General features: G+C 50.4%; 1 protein-coding gene across 4 annotated transcripts in view; it reads right to left on the minus strand.

Annotated features, from left to right (window-relative positions):
- The window catches only part of ITGB3 (integrin subunit beta 3), a 62819-nt gene that overhangs the window by 28504 nt on the left and 20226 nt on the right, over window positions 1–14089 (minus strand). For all 4 annotated transcript variants that reach the window (XM_089316595.1, NM_001082066.1, XM_089316594.1 and 1 more), the window contains 4 exon segments: window positions 5330–5525; window positions 4539–4791; window positions 2506–2668; window positions 1791–1952 (listed from right to left, as the gene is read on the minus strand). In XM_089316595.1, the coding sequence (XP_089172721.1) occupies window positions 1791–1952; window positions 2506–2668; window positions 4539–4791; window positions 5330–5525 (774 nt within the window).

The following is a 14089-nucleotide window of genomic DNA, read 5'->3' on the forward strand; positions in this document are numbered from 1 at the left end:
CTCACCTCTCTTCCACTCAGCACTGACATCCCCCACTTTTTCGTCCTCTTGAAGTGGCCATTTTGGTTCCTCCTTCCACAGGACCCAGCTCAAGCCCCACCATCTCCAAGAGGCCTTTCTCAACTGTCTCAAGTCATGATGAGCTTTCCCTCCTTTGATATCTGTAGCCGCTATGGACACTAACATACTAGTACACTAATGTACTAATCATGCATCATGGGTTATTAGTCAACATATAAATCCTTTTGACTCAGCTAAGACAAAAACTCAATAAGGGTAGGCCCTTGTATAGTCTCTGGATCTACCTCAACCCCTGGTCCAGTGACTCACATAGACTAGTGTCAAAGGTTGCTGGCTCATCCATTGTTTGATCTGGATATGGCTGACAAGGAACTTGGGAGACACCAGAGTTATGATGAATGGTGAACATGTCCATGGAACCCTAGACCTTGCAAGGAACTCCTGATATTACCTGGTTCAGTCTTCTCCCTTTACATAGGTATACTTTAAAAATATTCTTACTTATTTAAGTTTTTTATTTACATGAAAGGCAGAGAGATAGAAACAGAAAAATCTTCTGTCTGCAGGTTCAACCACCGAGGTGGTTCCTCAGCCTGCAACAAAGTCCGCCAGGTGGAAGCCAGAATCCCAGAACTCAGTCTGGGTCTCTCACGTGAGTGGCACAGACTCAAGTACGTGGGCCATCATCTGCTGCCTCCCAGGATGCACACCAGCAGGAGGCTGAATGCAGGCATCTCAAGTGGAGTCTTAACTGTTGTGCCAAATACTCATCCCTACAAACGTGAACTTTTTTTTTTAAGATTTCTTTACTTATTTAAAAGTCAGAGTTACAAAAAGAGAATGATAGAGAGATCTTCCATCTGCTGGTTCACTCCCCAAATGGCTACAGTGGCCAGGGCTAGGCCAGGCTGAAGCCAGGAGCCAGGAGCTTCTTCTAGGTCTCTCCCACATGTGTGCAAAGGCCCAGAGACTTGGGCCATCTTCTTCTGCTTTCCTAGGCACATTGGCAGGGATCTAGATTGGAAGCAGAGCAGCCAGGACTCAAATCAGTGCACAGGTGGTGGCTTAATCTGCTGTGCCACAGCGTCAGCCTCATAGGTGAACTTTTAAAGCCACCTAGACAAGGTCATTGGTATAGTGTCTTTAAGAAATGAAGAGCTCACAACTCTCATCCCAGGTAGTCAGAATATTAGCATTCTGCATATAAACACATTTTTCTTAAGGCTTATAGCAAGTTCTCCTGCTTCAGGTTAAACCTCTTCCATCTTATTAACTTAGAAGAAGTCTTCTCACATATCAGCCAAATCAGCCTTTAGCTTTCCCTCCTCCAGCTAACTATGAACCCTTTAACCCTTCCACATTGGACCTGCTCTCCTTCTTTTGGTGATCTTTCTTGTTCCTCTATATTCTCCTAAGAACCACAAGCGAGCCTGGTATTCCAAGAAGGGGCCAATCAGTGCCGAGAGGAAGGCTGCTTTCCAGTTGGACCTAGAAAGTTCTTTGGGTCCATTCTGGATGCTGTGATGCTGCCCATGGGGATGGTGACCATGGAGGCAGTGAAAACACTGCCCACAGTCAGGGCCTCTCTAATGGACTGCACCTCGAATGCGGGTGTCCATTTGGCAGAGAGCAAGGACACCCTGAAACCAACCCTTGAACCCTTCCCAGAGGAAAGGCTGCCACTCGCATCTTCACACAAAGACTCTGCCTGGGTTGGGGCAGCCCTGGCCATCACACTTAAGGACCACAGCTGGTGCCTGAAATCTCACCATGGTGGTGGAGGCAGAGTAATGGTTGTCACCGCCAATGTGACACTGCCCATCGTTGGGCCGGACGATGCCGGCCAGCCTTCCGTCCAGTGCGATATGAGTTTTGGCATCAGTGGTAAACACGAGCAAGTGGGATGCATCATTCCTCCAGCCAATCTTTTCCTATTAGAAAAAAGCAAGGCAAAGGAGACAAAGCAACTTCAGCCACGTCACTGGTAGAGAAGAAAGATCCAAGGACCCCCCTGGCTGCAGGGCTGGGCAAGCTGGAGAAGGGGCTCAGTGCCACTCCTTGGAACCCGAGACAGCGCTCAGCGACCTCTGCTCTCCAGGCTCCTGGCTGACTGACCAAATGACACCTTCATTCTCCATCTCTGAAGGCTTCTCCAATGACAGTCACACTGTCCATCTGGAAGGGCACCTGCACAGCTGTGCTGGGCTAGGAGAAATCCCATCTGAATATCTACCCACTTAGCCAGGTTAAGTGAACCCAGCCTCGACTCTGAAGCAGTTTCAGAGAAGGTGGGAAATGGTCTCCCTGGGAAAAACCCTGGACCACTGAGGTCCAAAGATACATCAGCGCTGGCCGTGGAGTGGCCGTGCAGGCTACAGCCCAGCCCTGCGTGAAGCTCTGCTTCATTCTTATCTACTTCACACCAGAAATCCTCCTCCGCTTAATCTCCAACCATGCCTGGCACGCCGTGCCCTCCGCACTCACATCACAGACTGTAGCCTGCATGATGGCATCAAAGCCACCCTCTGGGGCGTCCCGGTTCCGTGACACATTCTGCTTCTTCACCTCCTCATTGAAACGGGTCACCTGGTCAGTTAGCGTCAGCACATGTTTGTAGCCAAACATGGGTAAGCAGGTGGTCTTCATGCTGCAGAGGGACGGGAGATCATTTAAGACTCTGGGATGGGAAAGGCAACACAGGGAGTGGCAGGGAGAGAGGGGGACAAACACAAAGTGGGTACACCCAGGCCTGGCCCATGCAGCCACAATCACCCAGACAGTTCAGACCCAAAACCCCTCAAATTCTCTGAAGAATCATCATCTTATCTCCCAGCAGCCTAGAGGGTGAGAGAGGTGAGCTGGGAAAACAGACTGCCTGAGTTCAAACCCCAGGGCGTCCTGTTAGTTAGCCATGGGACCCTCTCTAAACCCAACCTTTGAAAATGGGGCCACTAGAGCACACATCTGGTGACAGCTGCTGTGGGACCTCAGGGAGTTACAGCACGTAAAGCACTCAGGCCAGAGGGAGGCGCGAGCTGTTGTTGCTGTCACCTTATTCTTTACACTTGTCTGAAGTCCCAGGAAAGCAAATGTCCATCAATAAGGGAACACTCCTGAACTGTTAACAAACCAACAGGCGATGCTAGGCAGGAGATTTTCTGTCCCAGCCTGAGTTTCTTAATTGATGGTTGATATCTTTACTGAGGAATCTTAAAAGCCACACAGTATAATTCTGAAAACTAAACAGTAAATTCAGGGGCGGACATCTGGTTAAGATGTTGCTTGGGACACCTGCATCCCATATCAGAGTGCCTGGGTTCAAGTCCTGGCTCCACTTCTGATTCCAGCCTCCTGCTGATGCACACCCTGGCAGGTAGGTAATGGCTCAAGTACTTTGGTCCCTGCCATTCACATAGGAGATCCAGATGGAATCCCTGGTGCCTGGCTTCAGCCTGGCCCAATCTTGACTGTTGGCAAACATTTGGGAAGTGAACCAGCAATGGAAGATTTCTATTTGCTTCTTTGTCTCTGCCTTTCAAATAAATTTAAATATAAATGAATAAAATTTTAAAAAAGAAAAGTAGGACCGGTGCTGTGGCAGAGTGGGTTAACGTCCTCACCAGTGCTGGCATCCCATATGGACATTGGTTCAAGACCCAGCTGCTCCACTTCTGATCCAGCTCTCTGCTATGGCCTGGGAAAGCAGCAGAAGATGGCCCAAGTGCTTGGGCCCCTGCACCCACGTGGGAGACCCGGAGTAAGCTCCTGGCTCCTGGCTTTGGATCGGCGCAGCTCCAATTGGGGAGTGAACCATCGGATGGAAGACCTCTCTCTTTCTCTGCCTCTCCTCTCTCTGTGTAACTCTGACTTTCGAATAAATAAATAAATCTTTAAAAAAAACTCAAATGGTACCTCTTTTAAAAAAATAAATAAAATAAAAAAGAAAAGTAAATGCACACTTTGTCAGTAAGCACCATTTTAAGTTATTGCAATGCATGTATTTTCAGTCTGCTAATTAAATAAGCCATTAAATTGTAAGCTAAAGTGTCAAACAGAGGCAAAACTTTTCAACTTATAGACTAGTAAAGGGTGCAATAAATGCCATTTCCACTCTGTCATATTCCTCTAGGACTTCATCTCTCACATTTTAACCCTGCAAGATGCATGGCCCAGATGAGGAAGACAATAACAAAAATGGAATCAATCCTTCCGAAATCATACCACCTCTGTTGACTTGTCCATAAGCTTCTCTCTCCCTCGTTGCCCTCCCTTCTCCCTTGCCTCCCATCTGTTTAAGACCAAGACTCAGAAGATGGTGTGTTGTCTCCCTAGGTCCCCAAACAGCCTTGGCGTCAGCCAGTCAACACTCCAGGTGGACAGGCCCATTTGCCCAACAGGAAGACCACGGGAGAAAAGAGCCAACGAAGATATCCCAGCGTTAGAAATGGGAACCAGGACTTGGGTGTGCATAGGCAGGGGGGAGAGGCACCTCCTTGACTTCTGGAGGAGGGACTTACTCATAGCAGGGGTTTCTGAGGGCCTCCGGTGGGGAGATGTACATGTAGGGTGACACAGGCTTATCCACAAAGGCCCCAAAGCCAATCCGCAGGTTACTGGTGAGCTTGCGCATCTGGGAGGCCAGTTTGGTACCCAGGTTCTGGATGCTCCGGAGATCATCTTTCATGGAGTAGGACAGGTCCATCAAGTAATAGATGTCCACAGGGTAATCCTCCACCTGCCGCACTTGGATGGAGAAAGTCTTCGAATCATCTGGAAGGCAAAGATGTTGGTTTTTCTCCTTTCTCTGAATTCCATAGCACCAAACACATGCCTTATACAAAGTGAATCACTCTTACATTCTTATTGATTTAACTGGAAACTCTAAACACTTCCAAAGGTTTTCAGCCCCATCCTCCCTCTCTCTGTCCCTCCTTTGATCCAAAATCCATGGAAAATCGGCCTATAAATTACTTTCTCATCCTATATCTCATTTGTACCTCAACACAAAGCTACAAGCTAGGTAAAACAGGCATTGAGAGAAAGAAGAAACAAACTTGTTTTGAGTACCCACTACGTCAGAAGTGGTGAATAACTTGCTAACAGCTAATATAAGGCAGAGTTGAGATTCGCACTCAGATCTGACTCAAGCCCCAGCACCTTGCATTTCCTTCCACTTTCCTGCCCACACCTCCCCCACATCCTCCTTCTACCTCCCCATCTCCATCCTGAGCCACCTCCCCAACACCTCCACCTTGTGCCCTACACCCACCTGCCCCAGGTCTCGCCCCACGACGAGTCCCATCCCTACCTGGTCGCAGCCGCAGCGCAATCCTTTGGGGGCTGACTTGAATGACCTGGGAGCTGTCTCCAGAGCCCTTGTCGCTGAGGGGCCTGGCCTCCAGGATTTGGGCCTCACTGACCGGGAACTCGATGGACTCTGGGGCACAGTTGTCCTGTAGCAGATTCTCCTTCAGGTCACAGCGGGGCGAGCCCACGGGCAGGGCCTGGAAGACAGAGCCCATGAGGAAGCCCTGCCACCAGAGCTACACGGGCTCTCTGCCCCCTGCAGGCCCTGCCACCTTCCAGTGGACCACAGTCCACCCAGCACTTGAGCTCAATCAGCAAAAATGAACTGCTGTGGTCCTTGCTAGAATAATCCCCAGGACTGCTGCACAGAAAGGAGAAACTGAGGGATCAGAAATACTGAGTGCCTGATCACGCACTGGCCGCTGGGGAGAGGGTCTGCAGAGTAAGATGTCTGCTAGGCTGGCATTTTTCAAACAGTGAAATGCAATTCACATATCCCAAAATCTATGTGGGTGGTCTCCACCATATTAAATAAAATGCAATGGAACAGAAAATACCAAAGAGTAAAAGTAAGTGTCACTTTGTGAAATTTTATATAATGGGGAGCAGGGGGTAACATGTATAATAAATAATGACATACAACAGATTTCTTTCTGTCAGTCAAGGTTAACAGAATTTGGAAGCCGTTATGTTAGATGTTAGCTAGGCTCTGAGTTGCACGAAAGCAGGAACTGTCTATTTCTTGTTCTTTCTCTGTTCCCTAATCCAGGACTTGCCACAAAAGTAGTGAGGAGGGGCAGGGGCGGAGCAGACAGTAAAGGTTACCAGCACAGTAGATTGGCCCAGACTAAATCTCAGCATTGCCAACTGCCACTTACTAACTAGTTCTTTGGGCATGAAACCCAAACTCTCCAAGCCTAGCTTCCTGAACTGCAACAGGAAGAAAATAATAACCCCTCCTTTGGAACCTGGAGTGGTAAAAAATCAAAAATCATAGACACAGAAAGTAGAATGGTGGTTGCTATGGGGATAGGAGGAGGGAGAAAGGAGAGTTATTGCTTAATGGTTCAGGGTGAAAAGGGTTACAGAGAGAGATGGGAGTGGTGGTTTTACAATACAATGAATGCATTTAATACCACTGAACTGTACACTTAAAAATGGCTAAGACTACAAATTTGGGGGCAAGCAGTTAAGATGCCAGCTAAGACACTTGCAGTCCTATATTAGTCCCATATTCTATGGGTGGCTCTGGCTCCTGATTCCAGCTTCCTGACAGTGCAGACCCTGAGAGGCACCAGTGATGGATCAAATAGTTGGGTTCCTGCCACCCATGTCGGAAACCTCAACTGAGCTCCTGGCTCCCGGCTTGTTTCTGGCCTAGCCCCAGCCATGGCAGGCATTTAGGGAGTAAACCTGCAGATAGGAGCTCACTCTGCCTCTCAAATATAAGTATTTTTTAGGAGCTAGTGCTGTGGTACAACAGGTTAAAGCCATGGCCTGCAGCTCTAGCATCCATACAGGTGCAGGTTTGAATTCTCGTTGCTCTGCTTCCGATCCAGCTCCCTGCCAATGCACCTGGGTAAGCAGCAGAAGATGATCCATGTCCTTGGGCACCTGCACTCACATGAAAGATCTGGCTAAAGCTCCTGATTCCTGGCTTTGGACTGGCCCAGCCCTGACCATCGCAGCCATTTGGGGAGTTAACCTGTTCATAGAAAATCTCTCTCTCTCCTTCTCTCTATGTCTTTAAAATAAATAAAAAATATTTTTTAAGATTTATTTATTTATTTATTTGAAAGGCAGAGTTACACAGAGAGAGGAGAGGCAGAGAGAGAGAGAGAGAGGTCTTCCATCAGCTGTTTCACTCCCCAATTGGCCACAACGGCCGGAGTTGTGCCGATCCAAAGCCAGGAGCCAGGAGCTTCTTCCTGGTCTCCCATGTGGGTGCAGGGGCCCAAGGACTTGGGCCATCTTCTACTGCTTTCCCAGGCCATAGCAGAGAGCTGGACAGGAAGTAGAGCAGCTGGGTCTCGAACCAGCACCCATATGGGATGATGGCACTTCAGGCCAGGACGTTAACCCACTGTGCCACAGCGCCGGCCCCATAAATAAATCTTTTTCTAATAAAAGTATTTTAATATGATAAATTCTATGCAAGGTGAATTTTACCACAATAAAAAAGACTAAAAATAAACTAATAGCATCCTCTCCCTTACAGGGATTTCACAGAGGAGTAAATAAGCCTTTGCACGCATGTGTAGCACAGTGCCCAGCAGAGAAGAAATTAGCTATTATTATGAGATGCTTGATAAGTAGTTCCTGGATAAATTAATCATCAATCCAACTCCACGAGCTTGGGAAAATACCAGCAAGCCAGGCTTGACCAGAGTTTATTCTATCACACTCCTCCACCCAGGACCAAGAACAAACCGAATCCCCTTCCAGAAACCCTGACAGGTATCCCACAGTCCTCTGCCGCCCCAGCGCTGGACGTGGGACACCTGTACTAGAAAGAACAATGGAAATCAGGAAGCAGATTCAGCCCTAGGCCTGGCACTAACGAGCCTCAGGCTCCTCACCTGCTCGACAAGAGGGTGAGAGGACACGACATCGTCAGTCCCTCCCTGCTCTGACATTTGGCAAATTGAGCTGGCACTGTGCGGGCTCACTTGCATGAGGGCTCCCTGACAGGCTGCATGGACCGGCCAGGAATCTGGAAAACCCCTCCCTGGACCCATTTCACAATGTCTAGACCTCCACGCTCCGCCAGTCATCCCCACCCTGCCCACACCCTCATAGCCACTTCCGAAGTCAGCTGGGGAACCCATCCCAGCCTGGAGCGACCTGTGGTCACCGTGCATGGCTCAGGAGCCGTCGGCCCCGCGAGGTGCGTGCTCTCTCTCTCTCTCTCTCTCTCTCTCTCTCTCTCTCTGGATTACTGCAAAGCTGAGCACTCTGCAATGTCTGCAATGCTGAGAAACCTCAGGCCAGGGGGTTGGAGGGGCTTCACGAGCAAGGAGCCCAATCACTCTGAGGCTTCAGAAAGTCAAGCGACTTGGCCAAACGAGAGTGCCTGGCTGTGATCGCCCCCCTAAAATAAGTCCTAAATACATTCTGTAGAGTGAGTGAGTGTCACACCGAGGGACAGAGATGGGGAGGGAAGATTCTAGAAAAACCACACCACAGAAAGCCCCACTCAGGGAGCAGGAAGCAAGACAGGCACGTGAGCAGTAGGGCAGGACGGAGGCCTCCTCAGCTCTGGGGGCTGCCACACCAGGAGAGGCCCTGGGCCACCAGGGCCACACTCAACACCTGTAGCCCAGACCCCCTCCCCACGCTCCACGTCTCTCTCCCTCTGCCCTCTGATAGGCTGGAGAGCGTGCCCATGTGGATGGCGGCAGGAGGGCATAAGGCCAACCTTCCTGGCTGTCACACCCCAAGAGGCCCATCGCAGATGCCCCAGGACCCTGCAGGGGAGGGGACTCTTCCTGCACCCAGCTCTGGCAGCAAGAAGGATGGGTGGGCTCCTCAGGACTGGGGCCTGGCCTCCCCTCATCCCTGCCCACCTCTCCCAACCCTTCCCTCAGCAAGCAGTCTCTTTCTTACTCTGAAAACCCCAACATCATCTCTGCTTCCAGCTGCCCATAGCGCCCAGAGAGAAAGGCTTCCAAAAAAGGCAACGATTGGAGGCCGTGAGGGGCTGATCCTTTCCAGGCAAACCCAGATAGTGAGGGAGAGAGCCGGGAGCAGCAGGCCTGGGAGCCGGATGGGAAGGGGGAGTCGGCCTGAGGGTGGCTCCTGACACCCCGGCAGCCCCGATTAGAAGAGGGGTTCAAGTGCTAAGGCATGCTCTGGAGTCCCCATGCTTTGCTATGCATTTCCTCAGAGAAATAAACACTGCAGGACAACAACCACATTGCCGCCTCCCTTTGAGGTTGAGGATATCCAAGGCCAGAGCATAACAGTGCTGCTTGTCGGACCCCCTGAGAGCCTCCAGTCCCAAAAGGCCACCAAGGCAGGGACCTCAGCATGTGGGCCATGCCCCCTCTGATAACCCAGGCTGGGAACAGAGACCTGCAGGTTACCTAGAGAGGAAACTAGAGGAGGTGTGGACGGCACAGTTTCAGTTTGCGGTGATGCCGGACCTTACGCAAAAGGGGCAAAAATAGCTGAGACCCAGGGGGAGATCCCCAGCACAGAGGTGGGAGGCACAGCCCAGGCTCGCTGCCCGGCTGCCTTTCCTGGAGAGTGACACACGCCGTTACTCCCATCCTCCCCTAATCCCATTCTGGAGACTGGGAAAGTACAGCGTGAGTAATTGTCCTCCTCCTGCCTGTGTCACAGGGCTGGTCGGGGATCAAACAGGGCTGGGAGTGTGAAACGTCTCCACAATACAAACTCTCAGCCTCAAACAGATACAAATGCACACATAAGACGAGGCTTTGCTACCATTGCCGGTATAACCACTACTACTATTTCTTGGAGGGCAAGCGTCAATATGCCCTCATAGTTTTTTTCACCCCAGAGAGCTACCAAAACATTTCCAATCCAAATAAGTTTACATTGCTGTCTGGATTGACTTTATCTGGTAAGGACAAGAAATCAGCTTGACACAGAGACAGACAGTAGGGAAGGGACACAAAGGAGGAGAGAGGGAAGGGAAACTTTTCTGGTTTACGGTTGATGGTAATCGCACCTTACTGTGTACAAGGAGAGGAGACTCAATATTACACTTTTTTTTTTTAATAATAACAAACTGGAACAAAACTCTCAATATGAACATTTATCTTCCAGATTAAAAATAAATAGAAAGAGGGGCCAGTGTTGTGGCACACTGGGTCCAGCCCCAACTTGAGATGCTGGCATTCCACATGAGTACCAGTTTGAACTCTGGCTAATTTGCTTCCAATCCAGCTTCCTGCTAATGCACCTGGGAAAGCAGCAGAGGATGGCCCAAGTATTTGACCACTGCCACCCATGTGGGAGACCCAGATGGAGCTCCAGGCTCCTGGCCTCAGCCTGGACCAGCCCCAGCCTTTGCGAACATTTGGGGAGCGAACCAGAGGATAGAAAATCTTTCTCTCTGTTGCACTAGCTTTCAAACAAATAAATAAATCTTTAAAAAAAAAACTTGGAATTATGTAGTGATTTTCTTTAAAAAAAAAAATGAAAAAAACAGCAGCAGAGAAGTGAGAATTTTTAGAGGCAAAAAAGAAATATAAACAGTGGCCTAAACCTTACCCCTGCAGCTTCAGAGAAGAAAATGAGGAGGAGGCCCATTTTGTGTCTTCCTCTATTTTGCTAGACACAAACCCATTCTTCCTCTTTCATCCTTAGATACAAGAATAAGTGTGACCTCCTCTGCCTTCCAATGTGCACATGAGCCTATACAAGAACCCCTAGGGGCAGGCATTTAGCCAAGCCATTAAGACGCCTGTACCCCCTATTGGGGTTTGAAACCCACGTCTGGCTTCTTACTCCAGCTTCCTGCTAATGTCGATGGAGAGGCAGCAGTGATGGCTCAAGCAATTGGGCTCCTGCGCAGTTAGGGACTGACCTGGATTGAGGTTCTTGCTCCTAGCTTGAGCTCAGCCCAGCCCCAGTCCCAATGTAGATATCTGGGGAAGGAACCAGTGGATGAGAGCTAGCGCGTACTCTTTCTCTCCCTCCCTTTCTCTCTCTCTCTCTCCCTCTCCCTCTCTTGCTCTCCTCTTCCCCTCTTCCCTCTCAAACAAATAAATACTTTTTTTAAATATTTATTTATTTATTTGAAAGGCAGAGTTATACAGAGAGAGGAGAGGCAAGAGAGAGAGAGGTCTTCCATCCGATGGTTCACTCCCCAATTGGCCACAATGGCCAGAACTGCGCCTATCCGAAGCCAGGAGCCTCTTCTGGGTCTCCCACGTGGGTACAGGGACCCAAGGACTTGGGCCATCCTCCACTGCTTTCCCAGGCATAGCAGAGACCTGGATCAGAAGAGGAGCAGCCGGGACCAGAACTGGTGCCCATATGGGATGCCAGTGCTTCAGGCCAGGGCATTAACCCACTGCACCACAGCACTGGCCCCATAAATAATTTTTTTTCTGACAGGCAGAGTGGACAGTGAGAGACAGAGAGAAAGGTCTTCCTTTGCCGTTGGTTCACCCTCCAATGGCCACCACGGCCAGCGCGCTGCAGCCGGCGCACCGCACTGATCTGATGGCAGGAGCCAGGTGCTTCTCCTGGTCTCCCATGGGGTGCAGGGCCCAAGCACTTGGGCCATCCTCCACTGCCTTCCCAGGCCACAGCAGAGAGCTGGCCTGGAAGAGGGGCAACCGGGACAGAATCCGGCGCCCCGACCGGGACTAGAACCCGGTGTGCCGGCGCCGCAAGGCAGAGGATTAGCCTAGTGAGCCGCGGCGCCGGCCCCCATAAATAATTTTTAAAAAGGATTTCTAGTATTCCCTCCACCTCAGTGTCACCAAATTCAGCAAATATTGGAAGCAGACTTATACTAAAAATTACTTGTTTAATTCAACATCTGTCATTGAATTCAGCAAGCCGTTCTGCAGTAATGAACCCACGCCCATCCCTATCCTCCTCAACCCAAGGATCAGCTCCTTCGATTGGCAATGTTTATCAAACCTGCAGTTGACTGGCAATGTTTGTCAAACCTGCAGTCCTAACAGCCTGTGCTGACACAATAGGGGACCTTCATTTTTGACAAGCTTGGTAGACAACTCTGACCACCTCCTGAGACCCCAGCAGGGCACCCCTGAGGCCACAACCCCAAGTGGAATCCCTAAAGCCAGCCTTTTTGTGAGGTCTACAGACCAGAGATTGCAGGTCACCCCAACTCATGTCAGTGTCCAGTCCTCCAGGAACACACCCCGTGCATGTGGGCCCGAAACTCCAGGCTCATCCGCGCTGGCCACACTTTCCTACGACCCAGCCAAGCGCTTGCTAAACACACCCAAGAACTGCAGTCCTCCAGGACCAAGGCAACGCGGAGCCCAACCAGCAGTTTTTCCAGGCACTGCCAGCCCGGCCAAAGCAGCCAGGGCAGGGCAGGCAGAAGCAGAGGGCTCCCCGGCACCAATCATCCAACTAATCACACACAAAATGGACCCGACAGTTCACCTGGGGGTTTTAAGGCGAAGACCAAGGCATGTTCCGCAGTAAAAACAAGGCCTGAGCAGAGGAGGCCCTGCTCCCTCAGGAAGAGGAAAAGGAAAAGCAGTCACGCTCAGATTGGGATGCAGGATTCCCACCTCTCATCGCTCCTGGTCAACAGGGTTTGCCCCAGCTAGGGGCCTCCCTCCTGCTGAGTGACAGCTGTAGTCCTTGTGAACCCCTTAGCTCCCCGACTCTTGGGTTCGGATTCCACTCTCCCAGAGAGTGTCCTATGGACTTTCCCACCCACCCCCCTTTTGTTTTCTTTGATTCTACCTGCACCCAATCCCTTGCTGAGTCTGCCCCCACCCCATCTCTCACGTTTTGATCCTACCTGACCTGCTCCAGGGGACAAGACTCACCACAGAAATGCAAAAGAAATTTTAAAGAGTAACGGTTGCAAAAAGAGTAGAATAGTGGTCACCTGTGTTAGAAGCGCGGCACACAGCACGCACAGTTGGGAAGAATCCATTCTCCTGTTGTGCAGCAGAATGGGGCAACACCGGCTACAACAATCCATGATATTTTAAACAACTAGAAAAGGAGACTCTGGAGTTTCCCAACACATAGAAATCATAAATGTTTGAAAAGGGGGCCAGCACTGTGGTGTAGCTGGCTAAGCCTCCGCCTGCATCGCCAGCATCCCATATGGGCGTCAGTTCTAGTCCAGGCTGCTCCACATCCAATCCAGCTCCCTGCTGATGGCTTTGGAAAGCAGTAGGAGATGGCCCAAGTGCCTGGGCCCCTGCAGCTTCCCAGGGGACCCAGAAGAAGATCCTGGCTCCTGGCTTCAGATCAGCCTAGCTCTGGCCGTTGTGGCCAGCTGGGGAGTGAACCAGCAGATGGAAGACCTCTCTCTCCATCTCTCCCTCTCTCTGTCTGTAACTCTCAAATAAATAAATTATTTTAAACATTTTTAAAAATAAATGTTTGAGGAGATGGAAATGCAAATTCCTCTAATTTAATTATTACACTTTGTACATATATATCATCACACTATAACCTGTTGATATGCACTAATATATGTGTCTATAAAAACTTTTAAAAACAGGGGTGGGCGTCTGGTGCAGCAGTTAAGACACTTCTTTTTTTTTTTATTTTTTTTATTTTTTTGACAGGCAGAGTGGACAGTGAGAGAGAGAGACAGAGAGAAAGGTCTTCCTTTTGCCGTTGGGTCACCCTCCAATGGCCGCCGTGGCCGGCGCACCGCGCTGATCCGATGGCAGGAGCCAGGAGCCAGGTGCTTTTCCTGGTCTCCCATGGGGTGCAGGGCCCAAACACCTGGGCCATCCTCCACTGCACTCCCTGGCCACAGCAGAGGGCTGGCCTGGAAAAGGGGCAACCGGGACAGAATCCGGTGCCCTGACCGGGACTAGAACCCGGTGTGCCGGCGCCGCTAGGCGGAGGATTAGCCTAGTGAGCCGCGGCGCCGGCCCAAGACACTTCTTGGGATGCTAGCATCCCCTATCACGGGGCCTGGATTCAAGTCCCAGCTCCAGTCCTGGTTCCAGCTTCCTGCTAAGCTGCACCCTAGGAGGTAGCACTTGGATGGTTTAAGTAGCTGGGTCCCTGCCACCCACGTGGGAGACCTGGATTCAGTTCCCAGTTC

This window comes from Oryctolagus cuniculus, chromosome 17 (assembly GCF_051225735.1).
Source record: "Oryctolagus cuniculus isolate XC-2025 breed Fujian yellow rabbit chromosome 17, ASM5122573v1, whole genome shotgun sequence".
Taxonomy (NCBI): Eukaryota; Metazoa; Chordata; class Mammalia; order Lagomorpha; family Leporidae; genus Oryctolagus; species Oryctolagus cuniculus.